This window comes from Phoxinus phoxinus (genome assembly GCF_949152265.1).
Source record: "Phoxinus phoxinus genome assembly, chromosome: 19".
In the NCBI taxonomy this organism is placed as follows: Eukaryota; Metazoa; Chordata; class Actinopteri; order Cypriniformes; family Leuciscidae; genus Phoxinus; species Phoxinus phoxinus.
The window spans coordinates 27,615,735-27,630,617 of NC_136894.1; the positions used below are offsets into that span (position 1 = coordinate 27,615,735).

General features: G+C 36.2%; 1 protein-coding gene across 4 annotated transcripts in view; it reads right to left on the reverse strand.

The window, feature by feature from the left end:
• Positions 1 to 14,883, reverse strand: part of col22a1 (collagen, type XXII, alpha 1) — a 78,330-nt gene that overhangs the window by 40,060 nt on the left and 23,387 nt on the right. For all 4 annotated transcript variants that reach the window (XM_079590199.1, XM_079590198.1, XM_079590197.1 and 1 more), the window contains 12 exons: positions 13,013 to 13,066; positions 12,132 to 12,185; positions 11,990 to 12,043; positions 11,556 to 11,609; positions 10,764 to 10,808; positions 8,052 to 8,105; positions 7,857 to 7,910; positions 7,342 to 7,377; positions 7,231 to 7,260; positions 6,995 to 7,048; positions 6,676 to 6,729; positions 497 to 550 (listed from right to left, as the gene is read on the reverse strand). In XM_079590199.1, the coding sequence (XP_079446325.1) occupies positions 497 to 550; positions 6,676 to 6,729; positions 6,995 to 7,048; positions 7,231 to 7,260; positions 7,342 to 7,377; positions 7,857 to 7,910; positions 8,052 to 8,105; positions 10,764 to 10,808; positions 11,556 to 11,609; positions 11,990 to 12,043; positions 12,132 to 12,185; positions 13,013 to 13,066 (597 nt within the window). The remainder of the gene's footprint in view (positions 1 to 496; positions 551 to 6,675; positions 6,730 to 6,994; positions 7,049 to 7,230; positions 7,261 to 7,341; positions 7,378 to 7,856; positions 7,911 to 8,051; positions 8,106 to 10,763; positions 10,809 to 11,555; positions 11,610 to 11,989; positions 12,044 to 12,131; positions 12,186 to 13,012; positions 13,067 to 14,883) is intronic.

Here is a 14,883-nt window from a genome sequence, read left to right on the forward strand (position 1 = left end):
TAAAACTTGTAATGTTACAGTAGAAAATCAATTGCTTTTTAATAGATTTTTTGAGTCAATGCACATTTCCCCCCAAAATGTAACAAAATTATGTGGTCAATGAAATTACTTGCATGATTTACATGATCATCACTGCACGTAACTTTACCAAAACTTGTGTTGTCTTTTAATCTGAATGATGTTCATTCCTCTAATAACCACTAGAGGTCACTGTTACTCTAAAAAGACTTTAGATATTTTTAAGACATAATCATGTTCAGAATGCCATCTACATCATAATACTCTACTATTTCTGCAGTATGAACTGTATACTATTTTCTGTACATATGAAATACGTAAGTGAACTTTATCCTTTTATCATATATATATATACTAACTAGGCTATGCAGTAGCAGTAGTATTTCATTCTGAACATAGTCTAAAAACAAACCCAAAATGCAACCGAGAAAAATAAAGTTCAGCTCGGCCTAAGATTGAATGTTCTGGTGGTTCTTACAGGAGGTCCTGGAAGACCATCAACTCCCGGCAATCCTCCATCCCCCTTTTTACCCTAGAGAAACAGAAGACAATGCGTTATGTGAAATGAAAATAAATATGGAGATATATTTATAAAATAAAAAATAATAAATCAGCTATAATTAGCCTTTTTAATAAATATTGGTCTGATTGATAAGATAATATAAGGCATAGGACTTTTTTATTCAAACTATATCCTTTTCCTGAATCAGTTATCCATATTTTTTACCTAAATCTGTTCATCGGATAAATCGATTGAGTCTCTTCAGAAAATTTGAACTAAACCATCTCTTGGTTGATCTCTTACTCTTTATGAAATGTTTTAAGCATCAAAGTGTAATTTGCGTAGCTGTCAATGGAGGGACAAAAAACTCTCAGATTTAATCTAAAAGATCTTCATTTGTGTTTCTAAAGATGAACGAAAGTCTTACGGGTTTGGAACGACATTTTTGGATGAACTATCCCTTCAGGCATTTGATTTCTCTTAGTGTGCCTTTTTTGTGGGTTAATTGTTATTAACTTTGGTAATGAAATGTCAAAATGTCTGAACTCTACCTGACCTCTCACAGTTTTTTTTCTTGCATTATTATAATTCAAGAAGAAAAAAAAACTGTGAGAGGTCAGGTAGAGTTCATGTCTTCTATCTGGGATCTATAATGACTCGAATGGAACTTTCCATTAATTAGAGGCACATAACAAGGGTTGTTCTGCCCTCTCCTGGACAAACTGGAAATGGCTCTTGATTTACACAAGACAATGTTCCGTTAGCTGTCAACATGAGTATTCTATATAAATAGAAATGAGAAAAATGGCTATAGAACAAACACAAATACTAAAGACCCTGTGAGCAAGGTTTTATTTCCTGTGTAGATTTATTTATTTCCAACTGAGACAGGATGTTAGGTTGGGACATATAGAAGGGCTCATACTTTCCTTTATAACCAACAGTCTTTATTTATTGTCACAGTTACAGATCATGATTTGCTACCTGCTATTGCTAGCAGTCAGTATCAGGTAGAGCTTTTTTACATCCCTATCTGAAATATTGTTGTTACGTATGCTAGCATATAGATAGCCTCGTAGCTTTTAGAAATGGACTAAAAGCCACACAAATACAATTCTGATTAAGAGTTTTAATAGGTGGTATAGAAGCAGAGCATACATTTCTCTTCCTCACTTTCATATTTGTTCAATCACTGACATGGCAGAACATGCTAACTCTTGCTAACACGTTAGCATCCCCTGCTGCTCGCACGTAAAGGCAAAGAAAGTAGTTTGAAGGTATTACAGCAATAAGAGCTTAAAATAGAGAGATAGGAACTCTTTTAACGTCTCACTCAGGGCTCCCCGCTGTTCTACAGTTGTGCATCATTCACTCAAGCGCCACCCGCTGCGTTTCTGTGCTGTGCGCGAGATCTGTGTTAGATTCCCTAAATATAAAAGCTTCTGAAAGCCTGTGTTTCCCGCTGGGACAGAGAGAACTTGGGCTACACTCAGAACACCTGCAAACCCTGCTGAGATATTACAACACGGAGATAGGAAATGCGCACCTAAAAAGTGAATTTGCAAGGAGAAAAAGTATCAAAAGTAGGCAATATGCACACAATGGCTTTGTGTCTACCGGTCCTAGCTGGTCTAGTGGCACTTTTCAGATAGTTGTCCAGCTAAATAACAGCTTGGTGAGGCTGGGAAACCATCAGACCAGCTTTAGGTGGATTAAATGTATAGTTCACTCAAAAATAGTTCACCCTCCAAGTCATCCTAGGTTGATATGACATTCTTCTTTCAGACGAATACAATCTGAGTTATATTAAAAAAATGTCCTGGCTCTTCCAAGCTTTATAATTGATGACCGGAAGTGGCCGGAAGCTTCAGAAGGCCTTTGTTAACCCCCCTGGAGCACTTTTATGATGGATAGATGCACTTTTATGGACTTCAAAACAGAAACAGCAATTCACTGCCATTATAAAGCTTGGAAGAGCCAGGACATATTTTAATATAACTCTGATTGTATTTGTCTGAAAGAAGAATGTCATATACACCTAGGATGATTTGAGGAGGGTGAGTAAATCATGGGCTAATTTTCATTTGTGGGTGAACTATCCCTTTAAGTGAGTTTTTACAGCAGGACATTCACTGGAAATCGAGAACCACTGTCTTCACTGGCCAGTCTTCATGTGGTAAATATGAAATGGGCATATTTGAGAGTTGCCAGTCTGTTCAACATATTTTTTGTTTATTTTAATGTCAGTTGTAGTTTTATTTCAGTTAGTAATATTAGTACTTCAACTGACATAAAATAATACTCTTTATTAGGGGCCAAGCCCGTAGGGCAAGGCACCTATTGTATCCGTTAGTTTTCTTCTTATTATTATTATTATTATTATTATTATTATTCTTCCTCCTCTGTAAGTCTATGGCAGCCCTATGAACCGTACATAGGAAAATGATGAAATTTGGCACAGTTATAGATATGACCATGAATAGTAATTGGACCAATTTTTGAGACTCTAAGTCAAACTCTATAGCGCCACCACCAGTTCAAAAATTGAACATTTAAATAGTTATAACTTTTGAACCCTTTGATCTAGGAAAATTAATCTTAGTACACCTGAATCCACTCATTATGGTGATTGCAATCAATATCGTACATTAAGACTCCGCCCATTACAGTAGTAGCCATTTTGAAAAGTACAGTATTACGTTTTTTTGCTACTACTCATTCAAACTTTGTTCAATTCTTACGAAAATTGGCTCACATGATATTTGGACTGAACCGCACAGAAATGACAGAACAGATTTTTTTAATTCATCTTTGATCAAAAGTTATGCTGTTGCAAACTTAACAAACTCGACCCAATATTGGTTCAGAAGCTCTATCTCGGCCAAAGTTTGATCAATCGAAAGGAAAATTGGTACGCTTCATCGGAACCATGATCTCAGGGTCCATGCCAAATTCGAGAACAGCGCCACCTACAGGTCATGATATATGAAAAATTGATATTTTGGCCAATAACTTTTGTACAGTTTGTCAGAAAATCATGAATGTGGTATCTATGGATTCCTTGGGTCATGCCGAATCCGAGGATGCCAATTTTGTCAGGATGAGAGGTACCACGTGTCCGCCATTTTGAATTTTGACATAATTTGCAATCATTTTTAAACTATTTGACATATCTTCACAAAATTTAGTATGGATCATCGACACAATGTCCTGAAGGTACATGAGAACAATGAACACAGCGCCACCTAGTGTTCCAGAGATATAAGGTATTTTTCAAAAACGCTTATAACTTTTGAAAACATTGTTCAAATTTGTATTGATTTATGTCATTATGTTCCTCGGCTTATGCCAATTCCGACGATATCTCATTTGTCATTTTCCAATAATGTGACTATCCGCCATTTTGGAACAAATGAAAAACAGTTTTTTCACTACTTCTCCTTCAAATCTTGCTAAATTTTGTCCAAAATTTGATCAGATGTTCTTTGGACTGAGACGCACAGAAATGACTGAATAGATTTTTTATATTTGCTACCGTTCCCGAGATATTCATCTTCGAAGTTGACCTAGCCTGTGTTTGTTGCCTTATGCTAGTTAGCTTAGCATAATAATTGGTTAGCATGCTAACCAGATGCCATTCTTTCTAATGTGGCTCTTCAGCTATCAGGATAACCATTAGCTTCATTAGCATTAAGCTAGCTTAGCATGCTAATCTCGTTAACATGATTTTGTGTGCTTATTCTTACACTGAAGCCTATCCTCTGCAGCTTTGAAAGTTACGTCCTCTGAGTGGCGCAATTTGATAAACCACATGTCTCGAATCCCGAACCATTCTGGTCGTGGGTTCGAATCCCGTGTGACACATGCAAGAGATACTGTGGCCTTAAGTGGTGGAAAAGTTGTTTCAGTTCTGCACATGATGTGTATCTGAGAAAGGATCTCCATAAAAATAACATGCAGCAAATTTATATAAAAAATCTTCATTTTGAGTACATTTTCATAACTCTCTGTAAAATTAAGCAAACCACAGTGTATGAGTATAAAGCAAATGCTGAGTAAAGCAAAAGGCTATAACTTTGAAGATTGTTTAATCAAATCCGATGTGTAGCAAAGCATTAAACCATGTGAATTGTGGAATGTTCAAAAGATTCCTAATAAGGAAATAAGTGTTTTTTCCTCTTCATTCTGTGTTTGTTCTCATCAGAACTTCTGTTCATTTTTCATTTCATCCTATCTGTACTTCTGAAGATATCTGTTCTTCATGTATATTCTATTTCTGCTCTTTTATCTCTTCTGGCTCTGCATTGCGCTACAGCCCTTTCTGGGCTTGGCCCCGTGTTGCTGCTTGCAGCTATATTTGTTTGTTGAAACTTTAGATAAAATATAAAAAATATATAATAAAAGTTTGCATATGTGCTTTATGAGTATCATATTTGATACATCAGGCTTTTATGGCTCATATAGTATGATATAAGAGAATATGGAGGTCATACTCAAGAAAACTCTTAATAAAACACTTTTATTTATTTTTTATTCAGTCCCAATTTTTTTAAATGATGTATTGGTAAGCAAGTAAGTCAAGTTATCATGCAAACCTAAGTTGCTTCAGTACAGTAAGTGTTCATCTTGAAATATTACTAAAAATATAAAAGTTATTCTAATGTAAACTTACTTTATAAAATCATTAAAGATTTCACAGCAAAAGGCATGTGGATTGTCTGACAGGTTTTTCCAGTTTTGATCATGTTGATTATGTACAGGCCTTAGAAATGTACATATCTAATGACAACTTATTGCCCTGGCAATTCATTTATTTCTGTCAGGACCACTATCATCAAATATGATTGACATTTAGCATAGAGTTTGGATTGGCGGCATTGACTTTATTCACAGCAGCGCCATCTTTGATTCTTAAAGGGGAATGGACATACTCTTCAGTGGGTTGTACTGTTATTTAATGATTTGTATTGTTCTGTTGACGAAACACTGCAAAGAAATATAGACATAGTAGACCAAAAAAAAAAAAAAAAGACAACCTGAGCTGTGTAAAATGATAAGTGATCTAGGAGCTTTATACAGCTTTTTACAGCAGATGCCATTGAAAACACATTAAGTGTATCTCTCACAGCCTCACTTTCATACCTGTCATGGCGCTGCTCTGAATAAGGTCTATGTTCTGTTCTGGGCATTAATGTTCAATAAGTTAATGTACAACACAATTCAAGAAAAATGAGTCTGATTCGAAGAAGAATATCAGAAGGCCAAATCCTGGCTGGACGAAAGGAGGAGCTCGGGATGGAGGAGGGTAATTTGCTCCTGAGCAACACGATAAAGCTGCTGATGATACTGAATGGGCCTTATATATATATATATATATATTAATGCTGTGATAGGCATCATATTCCTATAGGTAGACGTGGATCGGCCGAGAGTCAACTGATGCGAGCTTGACTGATGTGACCTGCCAGAACTACTCTTGATTTTAGTTAAAGGGATAGTTCACCCAAAAATAAAAACATCTGTCATCATTTACTCACTCTTAAGTTGTTCCAAACCTGTATGAGTTTCTTTCTTCTGTAGAACACAAAAGAAGATATTTTGAAGAATGTCGGTAACCAGACAGTTGACGGCACCCATTGACTTCCATAGTAGGAAAAAAATACTATGAATGTAAATGGGTGCTGTCAACTGTCTGGTTACCGGCATCTTATATTCTTTTGTGGTCCACAGAAGAAAGTAAGTCATACTGATTTGGAACAACATGAGGCTCAGTAAATGATGACAGAATTTTCATTTAAATACACAAAAACTTTGTTCCGTTTGCTTGTTTTTCATTTTTGGAGCTGTTCTCCAAATGCAATTATAATTTTGACAAGAAACAATGTTTTCCAAGTACCCTGAGAACATTTTAATGATGCAGTCATCTCATCAGTTTGAGGGCATCTGAGAGCATTTGAACATCTCCTGTCTCTATTCCTAATAAGCTCCTCGCTTTAATCTGACCCCACAGAGCACTCAAAAATACCAACACATGAACTGAGATTCACAGTTTCTAGCCAGTCTCTATGGTTACCCCAGATCAGGTTCAAGAACAACTCACATCTCCGTTAAAAGCAGCCGAGATGGATTATTACAATCAAATGTAAATGTCCTACCCTTTGTCCGTTCTCACCCATCTCACCGGGCAAACCTGGAGGTCCAGGTGGGCCCTGAGAAAAACAACATAAACAATAGGCTAATTAAAAACAATGAAGTGCACAACAATGCTGCTTTTTTTCCCTTCATAAACAGACAGTGATCTCAAAAAGTATTTGGACACTTGAGGCCTATGCAAAATGTCTGAATGTCATTGCATTAGTATCATCTGCAATCAGGAGCTTTTCTCAGAACTAACTTCACTTTTCTTCTCCAATACGTAACTTTAAAACGATACAATTCGTTTGAAACAGCATTACATTACAAAATATATCTTACAGCAGGTCCAGGGGGGCCGTCTGCTCCTGGGGGTCCTCGTTCTCCTGGGACGCCCTGAAAACCACACACACACACACACACACACACACACACACACACACACACACACACACACACACACACACACACACACACACACACACACACACACACACACACACACACACACACACAGTTTAGAGAATACTCTGAAGAAGCAAAGGTAGACTCCTCTTCTATAGAGATTTTACACTTACAGTCTCCCCTTTGAGTCCTGCCGACTGAACCTGAGGAAAAACACAGATGAGCAACTCAATACAGTTGTTTTACAATGTAAAATCGTTCAGTTTACGAATCAGACGTCTTACTGCATTGCCAGGTATCCCAGCAGGACCTTGTTCACCCTATCAAACAAACACAGAGATTATGAAACAACATTTGGATGGTTGAAGCAAGGGACTTATTTAATGCTGGTTAGACTCCCGCAAACAGTGATTTGATATTTGAGTTGAGTTAAACTGTAAACTGTCACTGACATTTTGGTAATTTCCTTTGGGAATAAGTACGGTACATGAAGTGTGTGTAACATGACACAGACGGGTTGCATATTTGAATGGGTGTCTTTGTGGATGAGCGTGAGAAATGCAGACATATCATACAAAACTATAATTTTCCAAGAAAGATATGTGTGTTTTGGGATTTTACGTGAAAAAGAGGAGAGTTAAATATATCTGGGTGCATCCTCAACTACCAAAGAAATGAAGAATGAAAATGAGACTTAACTTTAAGTCATATGGGTTTGGAGAAACTTGAGGATGAATAAAAGAATTGGTCAGATCTTTAAAAGCAAAGAAACCAGAATCCAAAAGAAAAGTGCCCATACCTTTTCTCCTTTGCCTCCATTTGATCCAGGAGCGCCACTCAGCCCCCTAAGACCCTGATTATAGAGAAAAAGAGCATGAGGTCATTTAGTTCAAACATGTAGCAATACTTGACACAATCATCCAGTGTACATGGCATGCTGAGCAAAATGATGCATGACAAATGATATACATTATAGAATCCTCTGAACACTCACTTCTTTTCCTGGAAGCCCTGGTTTACCTGGAAACCCGTCTAAACCTGGTTCACCCTAAACAACATTCGAAAGTCAGACATCATTGAATGGAAAATTCTGTAATAAAAATATATACACTACCAGTCAAAAGTTTAGGGTCAGTACATTTTTGAAATAAATTACATTTCAAATATATTAAAATAGAAAAGTCATTTTATTTTTTGATAATATTTGACAGTATTTCTGTTCTTATTGTATTGTTGATTAAATAAATCTCGATCATAAGAGACTTATTTTCAAAAGATTAAGAAAATTACCGACCCCAAACTTTTGAACAGTAGCCTAGTGTATAAGCAATATTTATTTATGTGCTGTATTCTGCTTACAATTTCACAATGCTAATTTTGTCTTGATAAATTACTATAATTTTAACAGCACACAATTTGTTCTGAAATTTGTTTCAGTGTCACATCCAAGGTTTCAGTGTCACAGTTTTTGTCCCACAAACAACATTTAGGTTTGCAATGAAGCGAGGCTGAGCAACTCCTTTAACGTTAAAATACTTATATTTGTCTAGACAGGTGTTTTTTTTAATACAGACAACAGCAGCAGGAAATGAGTGTAAAATGACAAGCTCAACATGTGTATTATACACTCCACAGAGCCTGCTGTTTCAGCTCAGGAATTCAGGAAATATAACAGATGGTAAATGAGTTTGCATGATGTATTTATTTTGAGTTCAAGGCCATTTCAGTTCAAAAGTTAAACCATTCTCGCAAAAGTATAATCTGATATTTCCTGTTTTGATGAACTATGCATTGGTTCTAAAAATATTCCTATTTGCTCCATTTGCATTGGATTACCAGTATTTACACTTAAAAGTAATGCATTTTTGCCTACCAAGGCAAACTAAGCTGGTTAAAGCTGAAATGTGTACACTGTAAAACAATAATAATAATAAAATCAGTTAAATTTACAGTAAAAAAAAAAAAAAGGCAGCTATGGTAGCCAGACCTTAACTGTTAAAAATATGTTAGCAACATTTCAGGTTTTATTACCTTGCAGTTAGAGAAAAAAATTCATTAACTGATACAATGTTAACAAACCAACCCATTAAAGGGATAATTCACCTAAAAAGTGACATTTTTCATTACTTACTCACCCTAGTGTTGTTCCAAACCTGTATGAGTTTCTTTCTTCTGTTGAAACAAATGAAGATATTTTGAAGAATGTCGGTAACCAGACAGTTAACGGCACCCATTGACTTCCATGGTAGGAAAAAAAATACTATGAAAGTCAATGGGGTCTGGTTACCAACATTCATTAAAATTTCTTCTTTTGTGTAAAAAAAAAGAAAGAAAAAAATTCATACAGGTATGGAACAACTTGAGAGGGTGAGTAAGTAATAATAAAAGTTTCATTTTTAGGTGAACTATCCCTTTAATGCACTGATATAATTCTGATAAAAGGTGCACAGTGTCACACAGACACAAAACACCATCATGGTAACAGGCATGACATTTAAATAATGCAATAAACTCAATTAACAAGACAAGATGTTACAAAACCCTAATGTACTGTATAACACAAGATTAACTGATAACCAAAGAAAACAGGAAGAAACAATTATTTATATAAATAACAAACATCAAATGTAAGGTGTCACAGGGAATTATGGGACTGAAATTGTCAATTTATGTTTTTTCACTGGTTATGGTTTTTCATTGGTTGACTTTTTCCAAAAACTGTAAATTTAATTTAAATTTTACAATGAAAGGTCCTGTTTGATTTACTACAGTTTTCACCATACAGCAAAGAAACGGTTTTTACAGTCACATTCTCACAGTCTGTCACCATTAAAATTGCAGAATTTTTCAACAGTGTACCTCTTCCATGTTAAAACATCTAACCAAATAAAATAGTTGATTTCCTGGAAAGTGTAACACTGTGACTCCTGGGGGAAATAGTGTGTGTTTGAGGATCCCAACCACTGGACAGCAACATCAGCTCAACCAATGCTGAGAGTTTAGGCTGGAACTAACCTGTATGAAAACAATCAGCACTTTTGCAGTTCCATATGCTGTCACTAGTGGCGCACATTTGCTTCAGCATTAACTCTTAAGTTTGTTTCAGAAAAGTCAAATTTGTCTTAACAGCTCTCAGCGTGTGTGTGTGTGTGTGTGTGTGTGTGTGTGTGTGTGTGTGTGTGTGTGTGTGTGTGTGTGTAGGTGTACCGTCGGACAGACTGTGGAATGACGGTAAAGCTGTACCATGTGAACTGGTCTGGTTGCACACCGCCCACACAGAACAGGAAATATGGAGTCTGCATCAGCGCTGACATCTGTTTGAGTTATTACTCTGTCTGCGTACACTGTAGAAATATTCCCTCTGTAGCGTTTGGATCTGACAGGTATGTACAGTGCTTTTTATCAATGACTAGTTTGGACTCCGTCCAAGTTATTCCAAAGCATCAAAACTAAAACAGGGGTGCTGACAAGGGGAAGACAACCGGGAACATTGTCCCAGGCCTTGAAGTGGGTGAAAGAGGCTCTGCGATGACAGACTGAAGGCGATGTGACTGCTGTGCAAAACATCTGCTGCATGATTTAGACTCATTCATGTCTGTAGTGCAGGACGTTTGTGTAGTGCCAAGGGGTTTGTTCCGATCACTAAGCCTATGATGATGTTTGTGGTAACAGTTGTTATGATTGACAGGTGTCAGTCATCACTTACCCTATCTCCGGAGGATCCTTTGTCTCCTTTATTTCCGGCACCGCCCTGATGAAAAACACAACATACTCTTAATGTTACATACTTCACAGCAGGGTTATTAAAGTTCAATACAACTAAAACCATAAAAACATTATTGTTGTTTGAAACATTTCAGCTATTTTAACTAGTTGCCAAAGCAACATTTCTGATTTCCATTTAGTTTAACTTGATGTAATAAAACTGCACTAAAACTGAAATAGAAATTTATAAAAACTATATAGACATATATATAATAAAAAAAACGTATAAAAATCACAGAAACACAAAATTACTAAAACTTTAATATAATAATATTAAATAATATGAATAAAAGCCTAACTTCAATCTGTTCATCATATAAAGCAAGCATCTCTTCAGAATATTTGTACTAAACCGCTACATTTATATGGATTAGTTTTACGAACTCTTTAAGAACTTTTGGAAGCTTCAAAGTGTCAGTTGCATAGCCGGCGATGGAGAGACAGAAATCTCTCAGATTTCATTAAAAAAATCTTCTTTTGTGTTCTGGGTTTGGAACGACAAGAGGGTGAGTAATTAATGACACATTTTAATAAAAAATGTTGCGTCAAATAGCCCTTTAAGAATGAACAATTGTTAGATACAAACATGCATTTGTGAGAAATTAAGTTGCAATTGTGAAATATAAAGTTGCATTTATGATAATGTCTTAAGTATGTTTTATTGTTTAACTCTGAGGGTTTCCATAATCATCAGTATCAGCAGCTGATTTAAATACACACGTCATATACTTACAGACACCCCTTGAGGACCTGGTGCTCCGGCCGGACCAGAATCACCTTGGATCCCCTGAATTTAAACAGGTCAGATTAAAAAGGGCCAGTTTGTGTCAAAATGATGCAATACAGAGCAGATTACATGAAGAAAACACTCCCAACAGTGAACACAATGAAATCTACTATAACGGCAGACAGTAGAGAGCTGTATAATCACTATGTAATGTGATTGTGCAATATTTTAAATTTGATGTTGATTTGATTTTATAGGTAACATCAAAAAAATCTCAGACTGACCAAAGTGGTCATATTTTTCACATAATTTCGTATTAAGATGCATCATATTATAAATAGTTTTTAGTAATATAACAATCTCTTTGCAAAAGTTTACTTTTGACACTGATCAAATCATACATATTCTAACTCTTCTTTCTAAAGGTGGTGATGTTTTACCTTTAGTCCGAGAGGTCCAGGTAACCCAGCTTCACCTGCAACTCCTCGTTCACCCTGTTCATCAGCACAAACATGACATGCTTGGTCAATTATAGTCCATACACCATCGAAATATGCCATCAACTTCACATTTTTTACTCACGCTTTGTCCCTTATCGCCTTGTTTCCCAGACAGACCTGGTGAACCATCTGATCCCTAAAAACACCACAAAAAAAAACTAATTATGTATTTTCATAAACACCTCAGTGAGTCCTCTCTGCGATGGGATCACTAGAATATTTAGACGTCAGCTGATGCAACGAGGCTGCATGTGTGTGAAAAAAATAAAAATAACCAATAATATCACAGCATTCACAAACCAAACACAATGTACAATATCAAGTCTATTATTTTCTGCTGAATATTTGGCTTCAACTGAAAATATGTTATCATTCAAAAGTTTGGGGCCAGTAAGATTTTTGGAAAGACAATAATAACTTATTCAGCAAGGATCAAATTGACATTTATAATGTACAAAATATTTCTAAATAACAAATAGAATTAAATATAATAAATGCTGTTCTTTCGAACCTTCTTCTTATTAAATAATCCTGAAAATAATGCATCAATATTTCTGCAAATATTTTTTAGCAACAACTGTTTTCAACTGATAATAATAAGAAAAGTTTCATGAGCAGCAAATTAAAATAATTTCTGAAGGATCATATGACACTGAATACTGGAGTACCGGTAATGCTGCAAATTCAGCTTTGATCACAAGAATAAATTAAATTAAAGAAGAAACTGTTATAGGTAATACCATTCCACAATATTAATGTTTACTGTATTTTTGATCTAATAAATGCAGAGCTGGTGAGCATCAGAGACTTCTTCTTACCGATCAAAAAATCGTACCAACCCTAAACATTTGAACTCAAGTGCAAGTCAATAGCAAATGCCATTTCATGTTACATGTAAACGCGTGTGTATCTTAATAAAAAAAAAAAGAAATGGAAAGAAAAAAGAAGTGTACTGTATCTTACTCTTTCTCCTTTGATTCCGCTGGCTCCAGGTTCACCGCGCTCGCCGCTGTCCCCCTGTGGAGAGAGATGGAATTTCAGTATGGCTTTGCAATAAGATGTCACATGACTCCTGGACGTGACAAAGTTTCATCCTTTGGCGTGTGCTGTACATGTTTCGATGCGATAGGGAAGACAAATGCATGTGAAGCACTAATCAGTTTCATTCACATAAACTTCAAAATGTTCCAATGAAAACCTGAAAAATCTGACCTTCCAACCAAAAGAGTTTATCAAAAAACATGACCAACAAACCACCCAACAAAAAAAACTGTGTTTTTGCTTGAAAGTATCAGACATAATCACAATATTTCCATCATCCTTCAAAAATAATCACATACTGCAAGGGCGTATAACTTATGTAGGACATCATATCACAATATAAAAAGAGGCCAACAGCAGTGAGTGTAGTTTTCTAGTCAAGGCAATTAATCACACCACTAAACCACTAAACACCACTAAGGAAACCTAAAGAAGTAGTTCCCATTATATCTTGCCTTTCAGACGTCTCGTGCACTCCAGGGAATCTCCAGGAATTCTGAGAGTTGAACAGTACAAGAGAAAAGCTTGTATGACCTGATTATAGTACCGACTTCACACACTGACAGTCTGTAATTACTCTCAAAATTCATTTCACTTCGATAAAGCCAACCGATCAATGATAAACACCATCAGGAGAAAGCAACACAACAAAACAACCACAACGTAGAGAGCTGGCAACTTAAAATGTATACACGATACAAAAAGATATTTCAAATGGTAGATAACAATCATGCTACCTTCTAAGTTAGCTTTTGGACACTTTCTAATATAGCACCTACAAGGAAATCCCAGAATGCATTGCAGCAAACTCAATGAAAATATAGCGGAGAGAGTCCAGATATGGATTACTAAAAGTTAACTTGTAAACGATACGCAGCACCATGTGGTAGCATCTCTTTCTGCATGTGCACCAGGGGTCAGCACGTCAAAAGCACATGTGTGAACTACTGCACCGCAGCACAGCTCAGTGGAAGATGACAATACATGACAGGGTTTGACAGAGACAGAGCAACACCTCAAACACAAACATGCGTTTGCGGCATCATGCACTTTAACCAGCCAACTCCTCCATATGCAGCTAGCTAACGTTATAACACACGGATACTTGTGAGTACACAGACACACATTCACATACAATGAACGCACATATACATACACGCATGGACACTCGTGCAAATCACTGACACGTAAATACACACACAAATCATGCATTACAGTAGAAACGTTTGTAGCATGTCGATATGAGGTTGTGAAAGTATTCTGGGGAGTTACTTACTGGCCCATTTGGCTAAATTCCTCCTTTATTGTAAGTCTATGGGATTATTTGATCTAATTATGTTCATTTTTATTTTCTTACCCAATTGACATAGAAGATATTTTAAGGAATGTTGGTAACCAGACAGCTGACGGTAGCCATTAACTTACTATGAAAGTCAATGGCTACCGTCAACTATCTGGTTACTATCTGGTTACCCGGGTTTGTGACATCAACCCTAAAATTTACATAAACCCCGCCCCCGGCCCCGGAACATGATTTATAGATTATCAAGACAGAATATGCTAATCAATGATTAGAAGATAACTACACATAAGCTACATAAATTCATCAACTAACCATTCAGAAATGTTGTCTACATGCTGTCACTTCTTCTTGAGTCTCTCCATCTTTGTTTGAACATAAAAGGCTAAAAGTTTTTTGAAATGTTCAGTGTGTGTCTGTGTGAGGTAATCGAAGCCATAGACATGTATAAAGGCTAGATGGCTCAAGGCGGAGTCAGCTGTGTCGTCACCAT